This window comes from Notolepis coatsorum (genome assembly GCF_963971535.1).
Source record: "Notolepis coatsorum genome assembly, chromosome: 14".
NCBI classification, from domain to species: Eukaryota; Metazoa; Chordata; class Actinopteri; order Aulopiformes; family Paralepididae; genus Notolepis; species Notolepis coatsorum.
In genome coordinates this window covers 64,475,081-64,492,943 of record NC_140178.1, presented here as the reverse complement: position 1 = coordinate 64,492,943, position 17,863 = coordinate 64,475,081, and the positions used below count along the sequence as shown (strand labels likewise).

Sequence of the window (17,863 nt, the reverse complement as noted above, 5' to 3'; positions counted from 1 at the left end):
CTGCACCCGATGAGCAGGTTGGCACTCTGCATGGTTGCCTCTGCAGTCAGTGTGTTAATGAATGGATTAATGTGAGGAACAAATTGTAAAGCCCTTTGGATAAAAGCTTAAAGAAATTAGCAATTTCCAAAACAAAAGTGCCATCCAATCACTGAACAATTACACTACAGAAATAATTTTTTTAATACCAAATCACAATTATGTGAGGTTCCTCAAGGTATTGGTGTCTTAATGTGGTATTTCACCATGTTTATCAATTCTCCAATGATAAAAAATGGTTAAACAAATCTGTGTAACAAATGGTATAACCCCCCCCCCCCCCCCAAAAAACAACAACAACAACAACATTTGCGCAATGTTGATTTGAAAATGAAAACTGCAACACACAGTGCTGAGCTGGATCTCAAATTAATCTTCAGGTTCCCAGCTTTCAGATGATGTGTGGCATCTATGTGGCATGTTCAGGGGGCGACAGTGGCTCAAGAGGTAGAGCAGTCGTCTGGCAATCCGGAGGTTCCCGGTTTGATTCCCGCTCCTCCCGGGCAGCGTGTCAATGTGTCCTTGAGCAAGACACTTAACCCCTAATTGCTCCCGATGAGCAGGTTGGCACCTTGCACGGTCGCCTCCGCCGTCAGTGTGTGAATGAAAATGTGAGTAACAAATTGTAAAGCGCTTTGGATAAAAGCGATATATAAAAAAAAAAAAGCAGCAGCCATGTTCTGTTGACCTGCCTCCCTAAAGATGCCATGTTCCACTCCCCTAAAGATGCCCTGTCCCACTCCCCTAAAGATGCCCTGTCCCACTCCCCTAAAGATGCCCTGTCCCACTCCCCTAAAGATGCCCTGTCCCACTCCCCTAAAAAAAAGGCCCAGGTCCATGTGGGTCTCAGAGGGTTAAACAAAAAGTTAAGTCCTCTCATATGAAGAATGATCAATGTTTCTCCAGAAGTAACCTACTAGAGTGTTCTATCTGTCACAGCAGGAAAGGACTATACTGTTTCTTCGTGGAAACAGGGACACTCAGGGTGCAGGGTATCAAGGTGCATGTAAACGGATTAACTAGAAAAAGACCTTAACCAGATTACAGCCAATAGCCTTGGTTACTCCATGCATATAAAAGTAGTCAATGATAGCATTGTGTGTTGCACTGTCATGATGAGTGACCCAGCAGAGGGCGCCGTCCTTACAGGTTTCTTGTCCTCCACCTCTCTGATGCTCAGGTTCTCCAACGGGATGATACCTCTGGGCTCTTTGTCCTGCAAAAAGAAAATGTAAGCAAACAGTGGTTTAAAAAGGAACGATTTGGGATGTATTTGACATTTAGTGTGCTTGGGAGTATACTCTTAACTGTACTCACGGTTGTGTACTCAAAGTAGTAGAGACAGTTGTCTGTGAGGATGAACCATCTCCTCTTCCAGGTCTTTACGCGTCCCCCTATGGAGCAAACAGCTAGCATTAGGTCTGGTAGAGGGAGAGGGGGGGGGAAGAAGAGGGGTATCGGAGCAACGGGCAACGGAGAGCAGAGTAGCAGACAGGCAGACAGATGCGTATGGACAGACAAAAGGAGAGATGGCGGCTCTAGAGGACTCCCTCTCCCCAATGCGCCCACCAATATGGCCCCCGAAATCCAGCATCCAGCACCATATCGTACCATATCATACCATGCTCTCACCATCACCATCACCGCAGATGCATAGCGTCCCGTTGTGGGGAAGAGTGCTCCACCTGAACCTTCATTTGATCCTGTTAATTTCCCAGGCATCCATTGAATAGATTCAACTTCTCTAAGTCGTATGTAATTCTCCAAAGTAATATAAGTTGAATGCCTAAATATGATGTCACCAAGTAGTTGTTAAGTCTCCTTATAGTATGTGCTAGGATTATCTTGATGACCGAAATAATCAGTTATTTTTGTTGTTAAATCAAAGCCCTATAAAAGGCTAAGTGTCTCTCTGCATTAAGTAAGCTAAAAAACTACCTCTTCACCTTAGCCTTTTAATACACTCGGCTGCTTTGAAACAGACTGATTGTTGTACTGCAGATGGGAGCTATTTTATTGCACCGCACTATTACAAACTTGTATGCTAATTTATGCTACTTTTATTGTCTACAGTTTTTGCATTGCTCTTATTCTTATTCCTCTCTTGAGTCTTCTATTTTTTACTCATTTTATGTCTGCACTTTATGCATTGCTTTTATTTAGTCAGAAACCTGCTAATAGCCTTTTCTAGATTTTAATGTCAGAAATCTATAAAGACTGAGAGGTTTTAATGTAAATTCTCTGCTCATGTTATGCCTGTCTATAATTATGCCAATTTTAGGCAAATTTTATGCCTATGTATATTTTATGTCCACATCACTGCTGTGAAGCACTTTGGGCTGCAATTCTGGTATGAAAGATGCTATACAAATAAAGTTTATTATTATAATTATTATTAACTGAATGCCCGGCTGCGTCTGAAAGCTGAGTGCCTTTCACTTTGTCCTCCCGTGTCTCTCTTTAGTCGCTGACTCAGGAGGAACTCTCTTTCAGAGCAGTACAGCGGGGCAGGATCAATAGCCAGGATATAGAGCCCTATGCTTTGCACTTTCTGAACCTAATGAACTGCCGCCCATATGAAATCCCAGGCAGGCTATTTATAGGGCTGAAAAACAATTAAATGATAAAAACTTGGACCATATCCAGAATATCAGGAGCGATTAAGGGGTCTTTTCACACCACTGGCTGTGCAATCGGCACCGCTTTTTTTCTCCTTTTTTTAACACCCTGGTATGGAGGGGTTCTCTGGTTAACTCAGTGATCTGTGGATGACCTCTGACCTCCCCTCGTCACCCCCACTTCCTGTGAGGGGAAACCTGATCACCGTGGCAGATGGCAGCCAGCGCGCTGGGAGGACTAGATGCTGACAAACACAGTGGGGCAGGAAGCAGAGTGCCCGGAGCTGCTCACAGCTGCACCGTGGGCCTCTCGTGTTGTCACATCTCAAACTCTGGCCTCTTTTCTGTAGCTTTCCTCGGACAAACAACAGCTGAGATTGGAGGATCAGGAAAAGAGGGCGGGTTTGAGATTGGTCAATTGAACTGAACTGAATTTAGAGTAATAGGGTGGAAATGTTGAGTAATTGTGGGGAACGCAGCCTCGGACTATCCTCAGCGGAGTAGTGGAAGTTCCATCCATATAATGTGAACATGAGCTACTCTCTCCCAAAGCCAGAAACCACAGAAGTAAGACTCAAACTTGTAATGGCATCAGGTATAAAGTCTGGAGCTTCTTCATTGACAATGAATGGGAGAATGATTTTGTGGTTCTGTTTTTTTGTTGTTGTTTTTTATACCTAAATCAGCTTTATTGGGTGCTCTCAGTGTCCTCTATAAAACCGTTCCCAATTCATGTCTGTGGAGCAGCTTCAGACTTTACACCTGATGACACACATTTGAGGTTTACCACTCTAGCTGTTGGATTTGGGAGAGAGGTCTTTTTTGGACCGTCTTCAAGATGACCATAGGAATAACATGTCTGAGTTCTGAAAATGGCCACAGTTCCCTTTTAAACATGAGCCAAGGCACATGTTACCTGGGCTACACTGGGGTACTAGCTTAGTAGTTACACCACCACCACCAGTGTTAGTAAAAACTCATCTACCAAGAGAGAAGAGCAGCACTTTTGCAACACCACACACACACACACAGACACACACTACAAGGTTTCTGATCACAAAAAAGGCAGAAAAAGCACACTTATGTGTATCATATAACAGCCAAGATACTGTTTATGGTACCCCATCATATCGCAGAGGGTCATGATAGGTCATTCAAACGGGCTACGACTAGTTAGGTACTGTCATCTACAGACACCATAGGCATTGTTTTATTGAACAGACTCGGAGAGAGAAGTCCACGGCCCCTCCCTCCCCCACACAGGAGTCTCTCCAGCGTGTCGGAGCACAGAGCAAACAGACACACGATGAGCATAATCACACAGCCAATGAAGAGAGCTGATCGGAGTCAGAGGTTGTGATTGGTTGATAATGATCGGTTGTGATCGAACACGTCGGTTCCTGTCACTCAATGAGAGAGGGAGAGAGAGAGAAAGATGACTGACCCCCGTGCAGAAATGTCACGGACAATGGGGGATGTCCCGTGAGATTTCTGTAGGAGGGTGGGTGAGGGGGATCACCCTGTAGGAGGGTGGGTGAGGGGGATCACCCTGGAGGAGGGCCGGTGAGGGGGATCACCCATGCACGGGGGTGGGTAGTAGAGAGCTGGACAAGTGGAGGTTAGGAAGGAGAAGACGATCTAAATAAATCACATCAAATTAACCATTTAATTAATTTGAATAATTATAAACAAAGGCAATCTATCTGCTTAATTACACTTATACTGATGAGGAAAACCCTGTAAGATTCACACAGCAAAGCAATGGTCTCATTAGATCATTAGATGATTAAATGAGCATTCCTTAACTAGATTACTGGGTAGAATGCATGGCCAAACCACTGATGGTATGCATTTAAGGGTTATAGGATACATATAGGATACCTATAAGATACATGTCACAAATCATCCCAATCCCAGTCGCCCACTCCCATTCAGACTCCCTATCAGCACGCGCTCTTATCCTATACTATCCTCCCCTCTCCCCACATGCCCACAGCCACTCTAGTTTGATCTAGTCCACCACCACACCTCACCACGCCACATCATGACCCTTCAGATCCGAGAGAGAGAGAGAGAGAGAGAGAGAGAGAGAGAGAGAGAGAGAGAGAGAGAGAGCAGAGATATTTTGGTAAAGGTGCAGTATCCTCCATCCACCCAATTAGAGAGCTAACAACGAATGCTCATTTCCTATGAGCCAATCAGTATGGTGAACTTGTTGAACTTTTTGTTGTTGCTGTCGTCATCATTGTAAAGTTGTTTTTGGTGCTTTCTGGGTGAAGATTAAGGTATACTGCAGCTCCCAAAAACAGAGACCAAATAGGTTGATCACCCCAGCATACAGAACGTCAGGCTGCTCAGCAGAGTGTGCTCACAAAGCAGAGTGACAACTGCACCCGCTGACGTCCTGGTAACCACGCACGCACGCACGCACTCACATAGATATAAGAGCGGCATGTGGACAGACCACAAGCTCAATGGAAGACCAAAAAGACAAACAAACAGTTTAATCAAATGCTACCAAGTCAAATGGAAAGACAAAAATAAATAAAAACCCGCACAACAGAAATAAATGAGGAAGAGAACGGAAGCATGGTGGACCACCGAGAAAAAGCACCTGAGAGAGTTGGGAAGAGCTGGTGTACATACCTCCTGAGGAAAGACAACAGCCAAAATCATGGGAACAAACAAACAAACGAGGAGGAAAAGAAAAAAAAGAAATCAAATTAAATGATAAGAAATCGTAGCACCACAATCCTCCTAATCTGGTTGTGAGGGGGGAACTTCTTTTTGCAGTGCTTTACAACTTTGGCAAAGAACACAGCAATTAAAAAAAAGCCTGCATTGGGACAAAATATTTATCAGGTTCCATATTATTATTTCATGTGAAGTTTGGATTTTTGGGACTATCCAATTCACCTCCACCAGAGGGAGCTCCGCTCAATCAAGTTAAGTTTGTAGTGTTCGCCATGGCCAACCGTTGTAAAGCAGTACTTTAGTTAGGCTCCTCCTCATTGGGTCCCACTGTGTTATCTCCAAAATTATTTACCTTTCACCCAGATTGTTAAGACTCAAATCTCCCAGTTTGTTCGTCACCGGAGAAAGAGAGAGAGAGACCAATTATTGTGCTTCCTCCCTGTAGTAGTTGTAGAGATTCACAGTGATTGGACGTTTCGATTTTGTTTCAGTTGGTCATTGTGAATCGATACAAAACAGAGAAAGATCTCAGGGGGAGATAAGAGGGGTGGAGAGGCAAGGAGTCTGTGGTTGTGCTTCATGGGGATTTTCTGTTCAGTCACACTACCAACTGACTTTCTGGACACAGGAACTTCTTAAGAAGATACAAATATACAAGGAGAAGAACTGCTTGTGTGTGTGTGCGTGTGCGTGTGTGTGTGTGTGTGTGTGTGTGTGTGTGTGTGTGGGTGGTGTGTGTGTGTGTGTGTATCCGAGTCTGAATGTTTGTGTACGTCCGGTGGGTTTATGTACACTGTGCAGCTATGCAAATATGACAGTATGTCTGTGTATATGCGAGCATGTCTGTGTGTTTGCGTGAGTGTGTATGTATCAGAGTGTTTGAATATCTCTAGTCTTGAATAATTGAAAGGCCTCCACATGGGATCTGATCAAGGCCACATTCATAATATATTGGAGCAGAGGCTCTTTAGATGGTGAGTGTGCTCACAGGCACAGGCACACACACACACACAGGTACACACACACACAGGTACACACACACACACACACACACACACACAGAATGCAATGGTTTGGAATGCTTTGTGTGTAATTTACCTATCTCAAATTGCCCTCTTTTAATTAATCCTTCAATCAAAACTGTTGTGATTGAAGGATTAAAAGAGGGTGGGCTTTTAGATCGGTAAATTCTATGTTGGCCCTCCACTCTTCTGGTTCTACTCACCCAGTTTAAGAAGCCAGCCCTCTCTGTCTGGGTTAAAAAATGTGTGCGTGAGATCGTTGCCATCGTCCTCTGGGATTTTGAATGGCTCGTTCTTGATGCTGTCATACAGGTTCTGTAGGGAGGGAGGGGGGTTGAGAGTTAAGAACATGAATATGAATCAGTTACAGTAGGTCTGCGATGGACCTCAGGGTCCGGAGATTGGAGGAGGGTAGAAGGAGGAGAAGGTAACAGGGGGGAGGGGGAGGATGAGGAGATGAAAAAGGTTGAGAATGGATGGATAAGTGGGTGGAGATCAATAGATCCAAAAGTCTGAATTGAAAAAAGGAAAGAGGCTTTTTCTTTTTACTACATATTCATATTGAATTGTTATTAGATGACCGGTGTTTTATTTTGCTACTCACAAATGCAACATAGTTGAAATGTAATATTGCTTAAAAAGTTATATAGCTAAAGATACAGCCTCACTGCTCTTACAGTAGGTAGGATGGAGGAGGGAGATGGGGGGGCATATATACACAAGCTGAGAGGCATTTTCGGTGGATAGACGCATGCATACACACACACGGGGGGGGTGTACAGGGGGATGTTTTTTGGAAGCTCGACCCACCCTGAGCAGGTCTTCAGGCAGGTCTCCCCCGTCGTTGATGCCTCGGTTCATGGAGATGAAGCGCTCCACTGCGGGCTTGTCCTTCACGTTGGGGTTATGGAGGCTTGTGTTCAGCATGATGATGGCAAACGACAGGATGTAACAGGTGTCTGGAACAAAGACACGCACGCACACACACACACACAGACCCATGCATCGTTACACCTCTAGAGCTGTTTGAAAGAGAGGGTTACATCCCAACACACACCCAGGGTAAAACACTGCTGAATGTCTTCACACTCACACCTCAACAGAGAGGGAGATGAGCGTGTGCTTTGTGTGTGACAGCAATCAGCTCCAGGTGCCGCCTCTGTGTTTAATGCACTGTTTAAATATGAATGCAAATTACCCAAGCTGAAAGGATTGCACTTTGGGGACCACAGTCATACAGAGAAGGAGAGCTAGGTGATGTTCTGTTAGCAGGAAGATGTATGTCTGTGGGCGGCTAATGCGCATTGTGTAGTTGTGTGTGCATGTGGTTGTGTGTATCTGACATATGTGTTAAGTTTAATAGTTAAGGAATCGCATTACTATGGGTATTACGGAATTTCCCAGGGTCCTATGGGGCGGAACTAGGAATGTGGTTGTACTCGTTGGCTAAGGAGTGTCATTGTTGTGTTAACAGTATGTATTTGTGTGCAGATGCATTTGAATGTATTTTCTTTCTATATGTGTAAGGTCTCAGAATAGCTAATTGCATTTACCATTTGTATGTGTGTATGTGTGTGTATGTCTGTGCACGAGTATACATAAAGACAATGGAGCTCATTCTCAAACATTTTCTTAAGTGTCTTCTTAAATATCTTCTTATGAAGTTCGTAAGAATAAACCTAAGAAAAATCTCTGCCGTATTCATGAACGTGTGGAAATGTGTTTTTAAACAGCCAAAGTGTTCTCTAGTTTGTTTGTTTGTTTGTTTATTTACACATATAAAAACAATTACATATATAATACAATATAATCCACAAGGGATGTGTAGGAAAATTGCATAAAAACCCTCTAGGGGCTTGCATGTGGCATTCACCAGGAAGCAAAATTACATTATATCAAGATAAAATATAACCCCCCCCCCCCAAACAAACAAACACACACAAGCAGGCCTACATAGACACCGAAGCAGGCACCCATGCCATACGATTTCTGGTATAGAGAAAACAATTAATGACAGGAAGAATATATAATAAAACGAAAATACAATAACAAAATACAACAAGCCATCAGACCACAGTTTGTAAAGGAAGTCCATATGGGAAATATTGGTGATCTAGGAGATGAGATTTCAGTGCTCTTTTGAATTTCAGAAAAGAAAATTCCAAAATATGTGGAGGCAAAGAGTTCCACAACGTTGACCCTCGGTAGAGCAAACAAAACTGAGATTGGGAAGTGCGGGAAAAGGGTGGTCTAAGCAAACAGGAACTACGTGTGGGGTAATTATGAATTTGGTGATTGTGGGCAAACATGTCACAGCTGCCCTTGGGGGGGGGGGGGGGGGGGGGGGATTGGTCAAACGCAGAGAGGACATTTAAAAAATGTGTGTGTGTCCTATATGTCACCCGGTGGTGCACAGGCCAGTAAACACAGAGCTAACTGTTGTAAGAAGTAGAACATGACATCTTAGCCTGACAACTTATCTAGTAGTGTCAATACAGGGTACAAGGCCATCAAAAAAAAAGCGGCATGGGATGAGATAACAGGTGAGGTTAATGTGGTGTCAGGAGAGGGGCGCACAGTGGCTGAAGTGAAAAAGAAATGGGTCCAAAAAAGGAAAAACACAGATGAGAGAGATGCTGGCCACTTAAGGAGGAACAGCAGGCTCAGGGTTGTCTGAGGTGGAGCATCGAGGCCGTCATGGGCACCCGCCGGTGTGGCAGCTGCTATGTCTAAACACATCCTATGTGCTGCGCTCAACTGCGGTGGAATGAGAGCGCTCTCACTGTAGGCCACCTCCTGCTCCAACTCACTGGTTTGGTGAGTGGGGTCATCAACCAGGGGGCCAGCGCATATCCGCAAACTCTTAATAAAACAAGTCATTAGAAAAACAGAAGCCTACTGTTGCTGGAACGATTAATTACGCACCAATTAGCCATGTGTCTCCATCGTCTTCTGGCTCGAGGTGTACACTCACAGAGCTGTTAGATGTAGGAGTCATGTGCAGCACCTGAGCAGCGGGAGACCACGTTGAGCAGGTGGTTCTGGGCATCGCAGATGATTTGAATGTTGATGGTGTGGTATTGCTTTGATATGGAAATGCATCTGGGGAGGGTGCCTTGATGCGCACGTGCGTGCAGTCAATTGCGCCGATGGTGTTGGGCAGACCAGCAATGGCATGGAATCCTCTCTTGACTGTTGTTCAGTATATGTGAATTGGATGTATTGTGTGGCCAGTATGATTCCATCCACGACTCACTGGAGGCCACGGCTGATGGATGGCTGCGATATGCCCACCCTGTCTCCTCTCCTAGCTCCCTCTGGAATGTCCCAGAGGCTAAAAAGCCCATGGAGGACAGTACGTGGATGTGCGGTGGCACAGGGGTTGAGCGTCTGGTCCGGCTCCTCAGTGCTGGCTCCAGTGTATTCCACAGCTCCATTAGGACAGGTGTTGGTAGCCTGAAGCGTCCCACTAGGTACTCATCACTCTCTCCTCAGCTCACAATCAGTGATATCTTCCAGCAGCAGTAAATATGCCATATTGTGTGTGTAGGCCTAGGGTACAGAAATTACCCTTTTAAATAGCACGATTGATCACTCATTATTGGATGGCATGGTTCAATTTACATGATGTTCAAGTCCATGTGCAAGTTCAAGGTTTTATTCGTCACCCGCAACCTCCTACCAGTATAATGAGCAGTGGAATGTTTCTCCACTGGCTCTTACAATGTGCACATTAACTTATTCTGCGCCAATGACGAAAAAAGTTGGGTTATCTCGCCGGTGGTTGAGCGCCAATCACGAGAAAAGTCGGGTTTTAATCGTTATTTCTTTTATTCGCTATATCCATACATTTTTCATCCATCCAGCCTGATGTTATCATTGGGAATGGGTCTGAGCTCGCAAAAGGCCAATACCGCCGCCTAACGCCTTGCTGCCAATATTGCACATCATTGGAATCCCTCTGTCTTGGGCTGTACGCTTATCTAAGAAGTCCGGTCCAGGTTTTCCTTCTCGGGCATGACTAACGTTATAACACACGGATTGGGGACACTGGGAGCACCGTGGATTCATGTGTTTTGGTTGATAAACGTTGGACAGACGACCGCGATCAATATTTGGAATGGCGATCAGGAATTTGATTATTCCTTTTGCAATACATCAGATGTGAGGTAAGATCTCTATGTTACCAATCTTGGGTTAATCCGATGGTTTTTTCGTAATGATCACAACATGTGTGTGCGTGCCGTTGGCGCCGACCAAAGCACGGAGGGGTGACTTTTCCTCCCCCGCTTTCGTGCGTGCATGATGAAACATAATACAGATAATCTAGCGTTTATTTCAGAATGATTCATAAATCAAGCGACAAATGGGGGCGGCTACGTGGCGTAGTGGGCAAGGCGCTCGCCACAAATGCCGAGACGCTGGGCTCGCCTGTTCGAGCCCAGCGCTCCACATTGCTTTCAGTTTAGCTGGTCGTTCATACTAATACACATTGGCCGTATTAGGGAGTGGGAAACTGATGGGTGGGGATCGGGCGTTGTGGACAGCGACTCCTACAGGTCGGTTGGTGCGCCTGCGCAGTAGAATCAGGAAGTGTCGGGGGCAGCGTGAGCCTCCCATGCGTTACTACTCGACACTGAGAGATCGAGCTGCGCAGGTGAAAAGATGCGACTGCTGTACCGGAGGGGACTTGTGCTATGTATGACTTAGTCCACATTGCAGCCGGCTTGTGGGAGGCAAGAAACAGCGTTCGTGACAGGGGAGGGTTGAATTGGATGATACGAAATTGGGATGGGAGAAAATATAGAAAATGGGAGAAAAAGTGGATAAAAAAAATAAATCAAGCGACAAATGGCATGATTTCTAAGGAAATGCATTGAAGCGCCGTTTGCTGGAGTTTATTGGGATTCGACAGGATCACTCTAAAACTACTCATATTCACCACGGTATAAAACGGAAATGTATGTATGAAAAAATTATCTGTTTTTTGCATGTTGACCGGAAGAAACTCACTGACAATCGACGTGTTTATTAGATCCATAGCTATAACATTTAATATAGTTTTAGCACTCGCAAACACAGGCATTATCCCCATTGAACAGAGTGCTGGCCTTCTTACCACACAGTAAACAGCGACCTCTAGGCGCTGAACGAGTTAAGCAAGGTAAAATATAAAACCAACAATAAAAAATAACAATAGAAAACAAGACTATATAGACAAAAAAAATATGGAGTATTAATACAAAATGGCAAATATATAGCCTACATGAAAGGAATGGGATGTGTCCATTCTATTCCACTATAGCCATATCCACACGATTGAGTTTAGTGCTTATTTATTTATTCATTGCAATTTGCAGTGTTTGTGTAGTGCTTTTATTTATTTTAGGACATCATGATGCCTCGTGACTATAAATGTAAAATGTAATTGTTAACACATTGGATGCCAGCCATTAGACGCGGACCGCTGTAGCTGGGCCAAGCGTTAAAAGATACGACTGCATGACCTTGTTTGTAGAGCTAAATCTATATTCTATATTCTAGCCATGGATACATTACTATAGTCATTTGACACTGTTTCTTCCGGTCAAGATGCAAAAAAGAGATACTTTTTCCATGCATACATTCCCATGTTATACAGTGGTGAATATAAGTATGGTTTTACAGCGGTATGGGGTAATTCCTGAAAGGCTACTATTTGCGTTGGCGTTTATTGCCTATACACGCTAGTATTCCCGAATCAAATATATACAGTAGGTATTGTGTTTCATCATGAATCCATGAAAGGGGGGGTGGGGGGGGGGGTCGTTTCTGATTATTGATTACCAGTAACGGGCATTAGTATTGAACGCTAAAAACGCTGATCAGCTGGATCGGTATGAAAACCTTGCACAATCAAGCCAGAATTTACGTCAGATGATCCTTACCTTTGATCGGGAGTATTCCAAAAATAATATTCCAATTGTTTACATTTACATTTAGCTGACGCTTTTATCCAAAGCGACTTACAAGTTCTGTACGACAAGTCATCAGGAAGGGCACAACTCTTATCAGCTGAGTAACAATGTTCATCAAAGTGTTGAGTGCTACAGTGTAGGTTAGTTTATTAGGACAAGTGCAATTTGTTTGATCGATATCTGCTCCATCCGATGCCCATTTGGCCCACGACATAACCCACCACAGCATATGCATCGGATGTCCCGTAGACGTTTGGATGCGACCGATTGAACCTCTAGCCTTGCCGTGTACTGAAAATCTGCGCCTGGAGACCTTTCAGTGTAACACAGGGTCTGGAACAGGGTTTACTGCACTCTCGATACCACCACCTGGGGGAATCTGGCCGGTACTGCACCCTCTGTGTCGGAGTAGGCCTTCTACCGGCAACATACGGGTCTCTGGCATTGAATAGGATAATTAAAATCGAGAAAAAAAAGAAAAACGAACCAAAAACGTAATATTATGTGTAGGGGTGGGAATCGCCAGAGACCTCACGATACGATACTATCGCGATACTTGCGTCACGATACGATAGTATCGCGATACAAAAAATATCACGATACGCTGAAAATATTGCGTTTTTTTTTGTGCTCAAATTTAATTTATTACCTTTTTTCAACTGCAAAATAAAACTTTGTCAACATGTTATCTAATAAAATAAAGTTCAGTCTGTTCATCTCACTTCAATAATTTTTATTGCAGAACATGGTATTTTCTCAAGCAGTAATCTGTGTTGCATGTACCTGACAAACTGAACTGTTTGTATTAGTCATATTCCAACTTAACTGAATGCACACATGTGCGTGTGGACTACTGTACTATTACAGGTACTGAAATGAACAATGCAACTTCCTTATACAAAAAAAAATATATATAAAAATGTTTTAATTCTTTTAAATTTCTTTTTAAATAAATAATTTTATATCGATACTTGGCGTCCCTGTATCGATACAGTATCGCAACGCAAAATTTTTTATTCTTTTTCACATATTGAACGATAGACAGTTGATGTGAAATGGGCCATAGTATTGTATCCATAGCTATAATATAGAATATATATAGCCCTGCAAACACAGCCACTTATTCCTATCTTTTAGAGCAGGGGTTCTCAAACTTTTTTATACCACAAACCCATTTTATTTCGGATTTTCTTTGGCGACCCCACACTTAATGTATCGCGTAATTTCAACGTGGAAATAAGGAATATCAAAATAAAAGCACACGTTGTTGAACTTGATCATGCATATTTATTAGAAAATGAAATTACAGCACTATGTTATCAATGAAATTAATTCTTATCAACAAAAGGAACGGAATTGTTTCTTTATACACATTTATAAAATTAGGCATATTTAGCCAAAATATGTTGCCAGAACATGAAAAGAAAATTAGCTCATGTGCCCTTTGGCAGAGATCCGCTGCTACTTTGAAAATCCGGCCTCACAGAGGTATGTTGATGACAAGCTTTCTCAGCGCAGCATTACACAACACTGGGTACTCGTTCCGGACTGATATCCAGAACTTTGCGAGGGCCTGTCCAGTGAACTTGACTTTCAGTAGGTCGTCACACAAAAGACGAATTACCCTCAAATCTCCGCTGATTAACCTGGAGTGTCACTAACAGAGTTTCGTAATCCAGCTCATTATCAGCACATTTCTCTGCCAATGGGTTGTTTTTGTCTGCAAGGAAAATATGCGCTTCTTCTCCGAGTTAAAAATCGCAATTTAATACTCTGCCTCGAGATAACCACCTCACTTCAGTGTGGTATAGCAGCTGGTTATGTGCAGAGCCCATTTCATCACGACCAACCGGCACCACTTCCGACAACAAACCTATCCATTGCGAGTCCAGGTTACACACAAAAGACCAGACCCCCGGTCCCCTCCCGCGATTATACATGCGCAGGATGTAGTGAGATGTGTATTGGAATACTGTGTGTCGGCCTCCGTTGATGAAGGGGCGAGACATGGCAAATACACACAGCTGCTGGGTGGAAAACTCGATCGATTTTTTTGCCAATGCGCAACTGTCACCTACCTGCGACCCCACTTTGGGTTGCGACCCGTAGTTTGAGAACCGCTGTTTTAGAGCGTTGGCATGGTAGGAACTAAGATGCTCTAGGCCTCCGGCGCTCAATGAGTTAAGAACACGGTGCACTCCAATCTGGCCCATCTACGACTGCTTTTCCACGTTCTTAAATCCCAGGTAAGGAACCATTCAGGAATGCCAGAATTGTCCTGGGAACTTGGACAGTGGAATTAAGAAGACATTTCTTCGTAACTGCATTCGAAAATGAGGTCCAAATGTGGTCAGTTGTTTGTGCGGCTGACACAGCACCACTTTATTTGGCCTGTTAGGCAGTAGAGAAAAGTCCCAATGCATTATTCACATCCGTGTGCATAATGTCAGCCGTCTGCGGTGGCCACTATGTCCTGGTCGAAAAGGCCAGAAACCCTACTGGAACACACTTCAACCATGTCTGTTAAATAAACAAGTGGTAATGGAGTCCCGCTGAGAATCCCATTACATGATGCAACACAGGGGTAGGGGTGGTTTGACCCTGCATGTATACGTGCATTACCAGAGTTAGTTACAGGAGTACTTTAGAAAAGAGCTTCACTTACGGCGTATTAGGTATGCAGCGGTATCACTTTTTTCACTGGAGATACCGATTCTACCGATCCCATCCGTTGTTTTTTGCTGAACAGTATAGACTTAGACCAATACGTCCGGGGGTCATTTGGATAAGATATTGAGATATAATCAATTTTTCTCCATTAGAGGAGATCTAACATGTTAATGTACTAAGAATAAGGAAAAAATCAAGTCCCTTCACTTTGATTCCCAACATGTTTACATGGCAATTATAGGGCTCCTCATATCAGATATTGGCACTAGGGAAATTCAGATAATGACACCCCATATTACACTGGTATTTTCCCGATATCTCATGCAATCAATAACCCTGCTGTGTGCATCCCTACTGTATAGCAGTATGTGTTCTGTATACTGTGCAAGGGTATCCATGCATGCACTGCCTAAGGGCTTGCCTAGGGGATCTACATCACAGTCAGCAGTATAATGTTATAGAGTAGGGTCAGAGCCAGTATAAGGGAGGGTCTTACCTGTGGACTGGAACACTCCAGGATTACACCGACAGTAGCGTTGGGCGAAGGCTTCCATCATGCGGTCGATCTTCTGAGCTTCTCCGGGAAGTCGGAAACTCCACAGGAACTGCCTGTGAATTCATATGAATTGGCAACAGAGTAGCAATCAAGGCTCATCATCACTGAGGAAAAAGAGCTGCATGAGTTCTGTACCGACGTGATGCTGTCAAAAGAGGCTGGATATAGGAAGAAGGGAAATGGCTGGGAAAATGGATGGGAGGGGATGTGCTCACTGAAAACCCAACGCACATTGTAGCAAATAAAGATGTAAGTAAAAAAAACTCAACGCATGTCATTAGCAATTAACTGCTTAAATATCCGGAATGTCAATTTCAATCATGTAAATAAAATATTTTCTCAAAAAACGCACCCAAAATATAACAAAAATAAATATCCACTGAATGATATTCCGAGGTTTAAAATGTCAATATGTTTCTAAGAACCTAAACTTAGCAAATCTGTTGCTCAATCAAATAAGCCTTTTACTTTTACTGGTATAAGCTATTTTAGCTAGGGAGTTCCACGTCTCGATTCCTCACAGTCTCAAATTGAATGACTTGAGCTCTTTATATGAGCAATGATCATGACATTTAAACCTGAAATCTTTACCAATTTCTATAGCTGCAAACGCTTTGTTTACGTGTTGAAATTAACAAAATAAGAATGGGCTGTTTGCTTTCCATTTACAAGTAAAACTCTTCAAGAACAGAATATGTCCATATACTCAACAAGATTCTAGATCGGTGCTTCAAGTCACTGTAAATGCAAATAAAGTCAAATCAAGTGTCCCTTTATTAATCCCCTTGGGGGAATAGAGGGGACAACATTTACAGTATGAGGAGACATTTATGAAATTGGCTAGTTCTGTGCTATATCCAATCCAATCCAATCCACTTTATTTATATAGCACATTTAAAACAACAAAGTTGACCAAAGTGCTGTACAAGTCCACAAACATAGGATAAAACATAAAACATAAAAATGTAATAAAAACACATAAAACAGTACAATGTGTCACATAAAAAGGCCAATCTCTCAAAAAACGGTTTAAAAAACAAAAGCCAGAGCAAATAAGTGTGTTTTTAGGCGTGATTTAAACGCCTGCAGAGTGGGGGCCTGCCTAACATGCAGTGGCTGCTCATTCCAGAGCTTTGGGGCTGCCACTGCAAAAGCACGGTCCCCCCTAAGCTTCAGCCTATATGGACTCTATACATCACATAGATACTGTAAAGCTATTACCATAACCTCATCTACGACGGCATATAATAAATAAGGTCAAGGTAAGTGTACGGTATGGGTGACCTGACTCCCTGGAGGGAGATCTTCTCTTACCTGAGGACCTGTACGAGGTTGAGGTCTGGAGGGAGATCTTCTCTTACCTGAGGACCTGTACGAGGTTGAGGTCTGGAGGGAGATCTTCTCTTACCTGAGGGCCTGTACGAGGTTGAGGTCTGGAGGGAGATCTTCTCTTACCTGAGGGCCTGTACGAGGTTGAGGTCTGGAGGGAGATCTTCTCTTACCTGAGGGCCTGTACGAGGTTGAGGTCTGGAGGGAGATCTTCTCTTACCTGAGGGCCTGTACGAGGTTGAGGTCTGGAGGGAGATCTTCTCTTACCTTAGGGCCTGTACGAGGTTGAGGTCTGTGAATTCATGAAGCTCCAGGAAGGCATGGAGGACTTGGATATATATATCATCTCTACAGGAGACAAAATAACATCATAGTTCATTACGGTCAAACAATTCCCCATTGACATCACTTTGATAACACCTCACTCTACACGGCCAGGGTCGCATCTTTATTTTGAATTCAAGACTGGAGGACATACCACCCCCCCCCCCCCCCCCCCCACACACACACACCCATGCCACCACAATCATCATCTCAAGTCAGTCATGATGACATCACCCATACCACCACAATCACCATCTCAAGTCAGTCATGATGACATCACCCATGCCACCACAATCACCATCTCAAGTCAGTCATGATGACATCACCCATACCACCACAATCACCATCTCAAGTCAGTCATGATGACATCACCCATGCCACCACAATCACCATCTCAAGTCAGTCATGATGACATCACCCATGCCACCACAATCACCATCTCAAGTCAGTCATGATGACATCACCCATGCCACCACAATCATCATCTCAAGTCAGTCATGATAATAATAATAATAATAATGGATTCGATTTGTACCGCGCTCCACATTCGCGAGAATCTCAGAGCGCTTACAGGAGACAAAAACAAAAGTTAAATGAATAAAACAATTTAAAATGAATAAAAACAATTAAAAAGACTAACAACCAGTAAAATGG

At 43.5% G+C, this 17,863-nt stretch overlaps 1 protein-coding gene across 1 annotated transcript in view; it reads right to left on the bottom strand.

The window, feature by feature from the left end:
- Nucleotides 1-17,863, bottom strand: part of cyth1a (cytohesin 1a) — a 98,343-nt gene that overhangs the window by 17,739 nt on the left and 62,741 nt on the right. Inside the window, exons 6-11 of the mRNA XM_084329479.1 lie at nt 17,153-17,233; nt 15,497-15,609; nt 7,184-7,332; nt 6,577-6,688; nt 1,357-1,433; nt 1,187-1,255 (exon numbers count right to left, since the gene is read on the bottom strand). Coding sequence (XP_084185605.1) covers nt 1,187-1,255; nt 1,357-1,433; nt 6,577-6,688; nt 7,184-7,332; nt 15,497-15,609; nt 17,153-17,233 — 601 coding nt within the window. The remainder of the gene's footprint in view (nt 1-1,186; nt 1,256-1,356; nt 1,434-6,576; nt 6,689-7,183; nt 7,333-15,496; nt 15,610-17,152; nt 17,234-17,863) is intronic.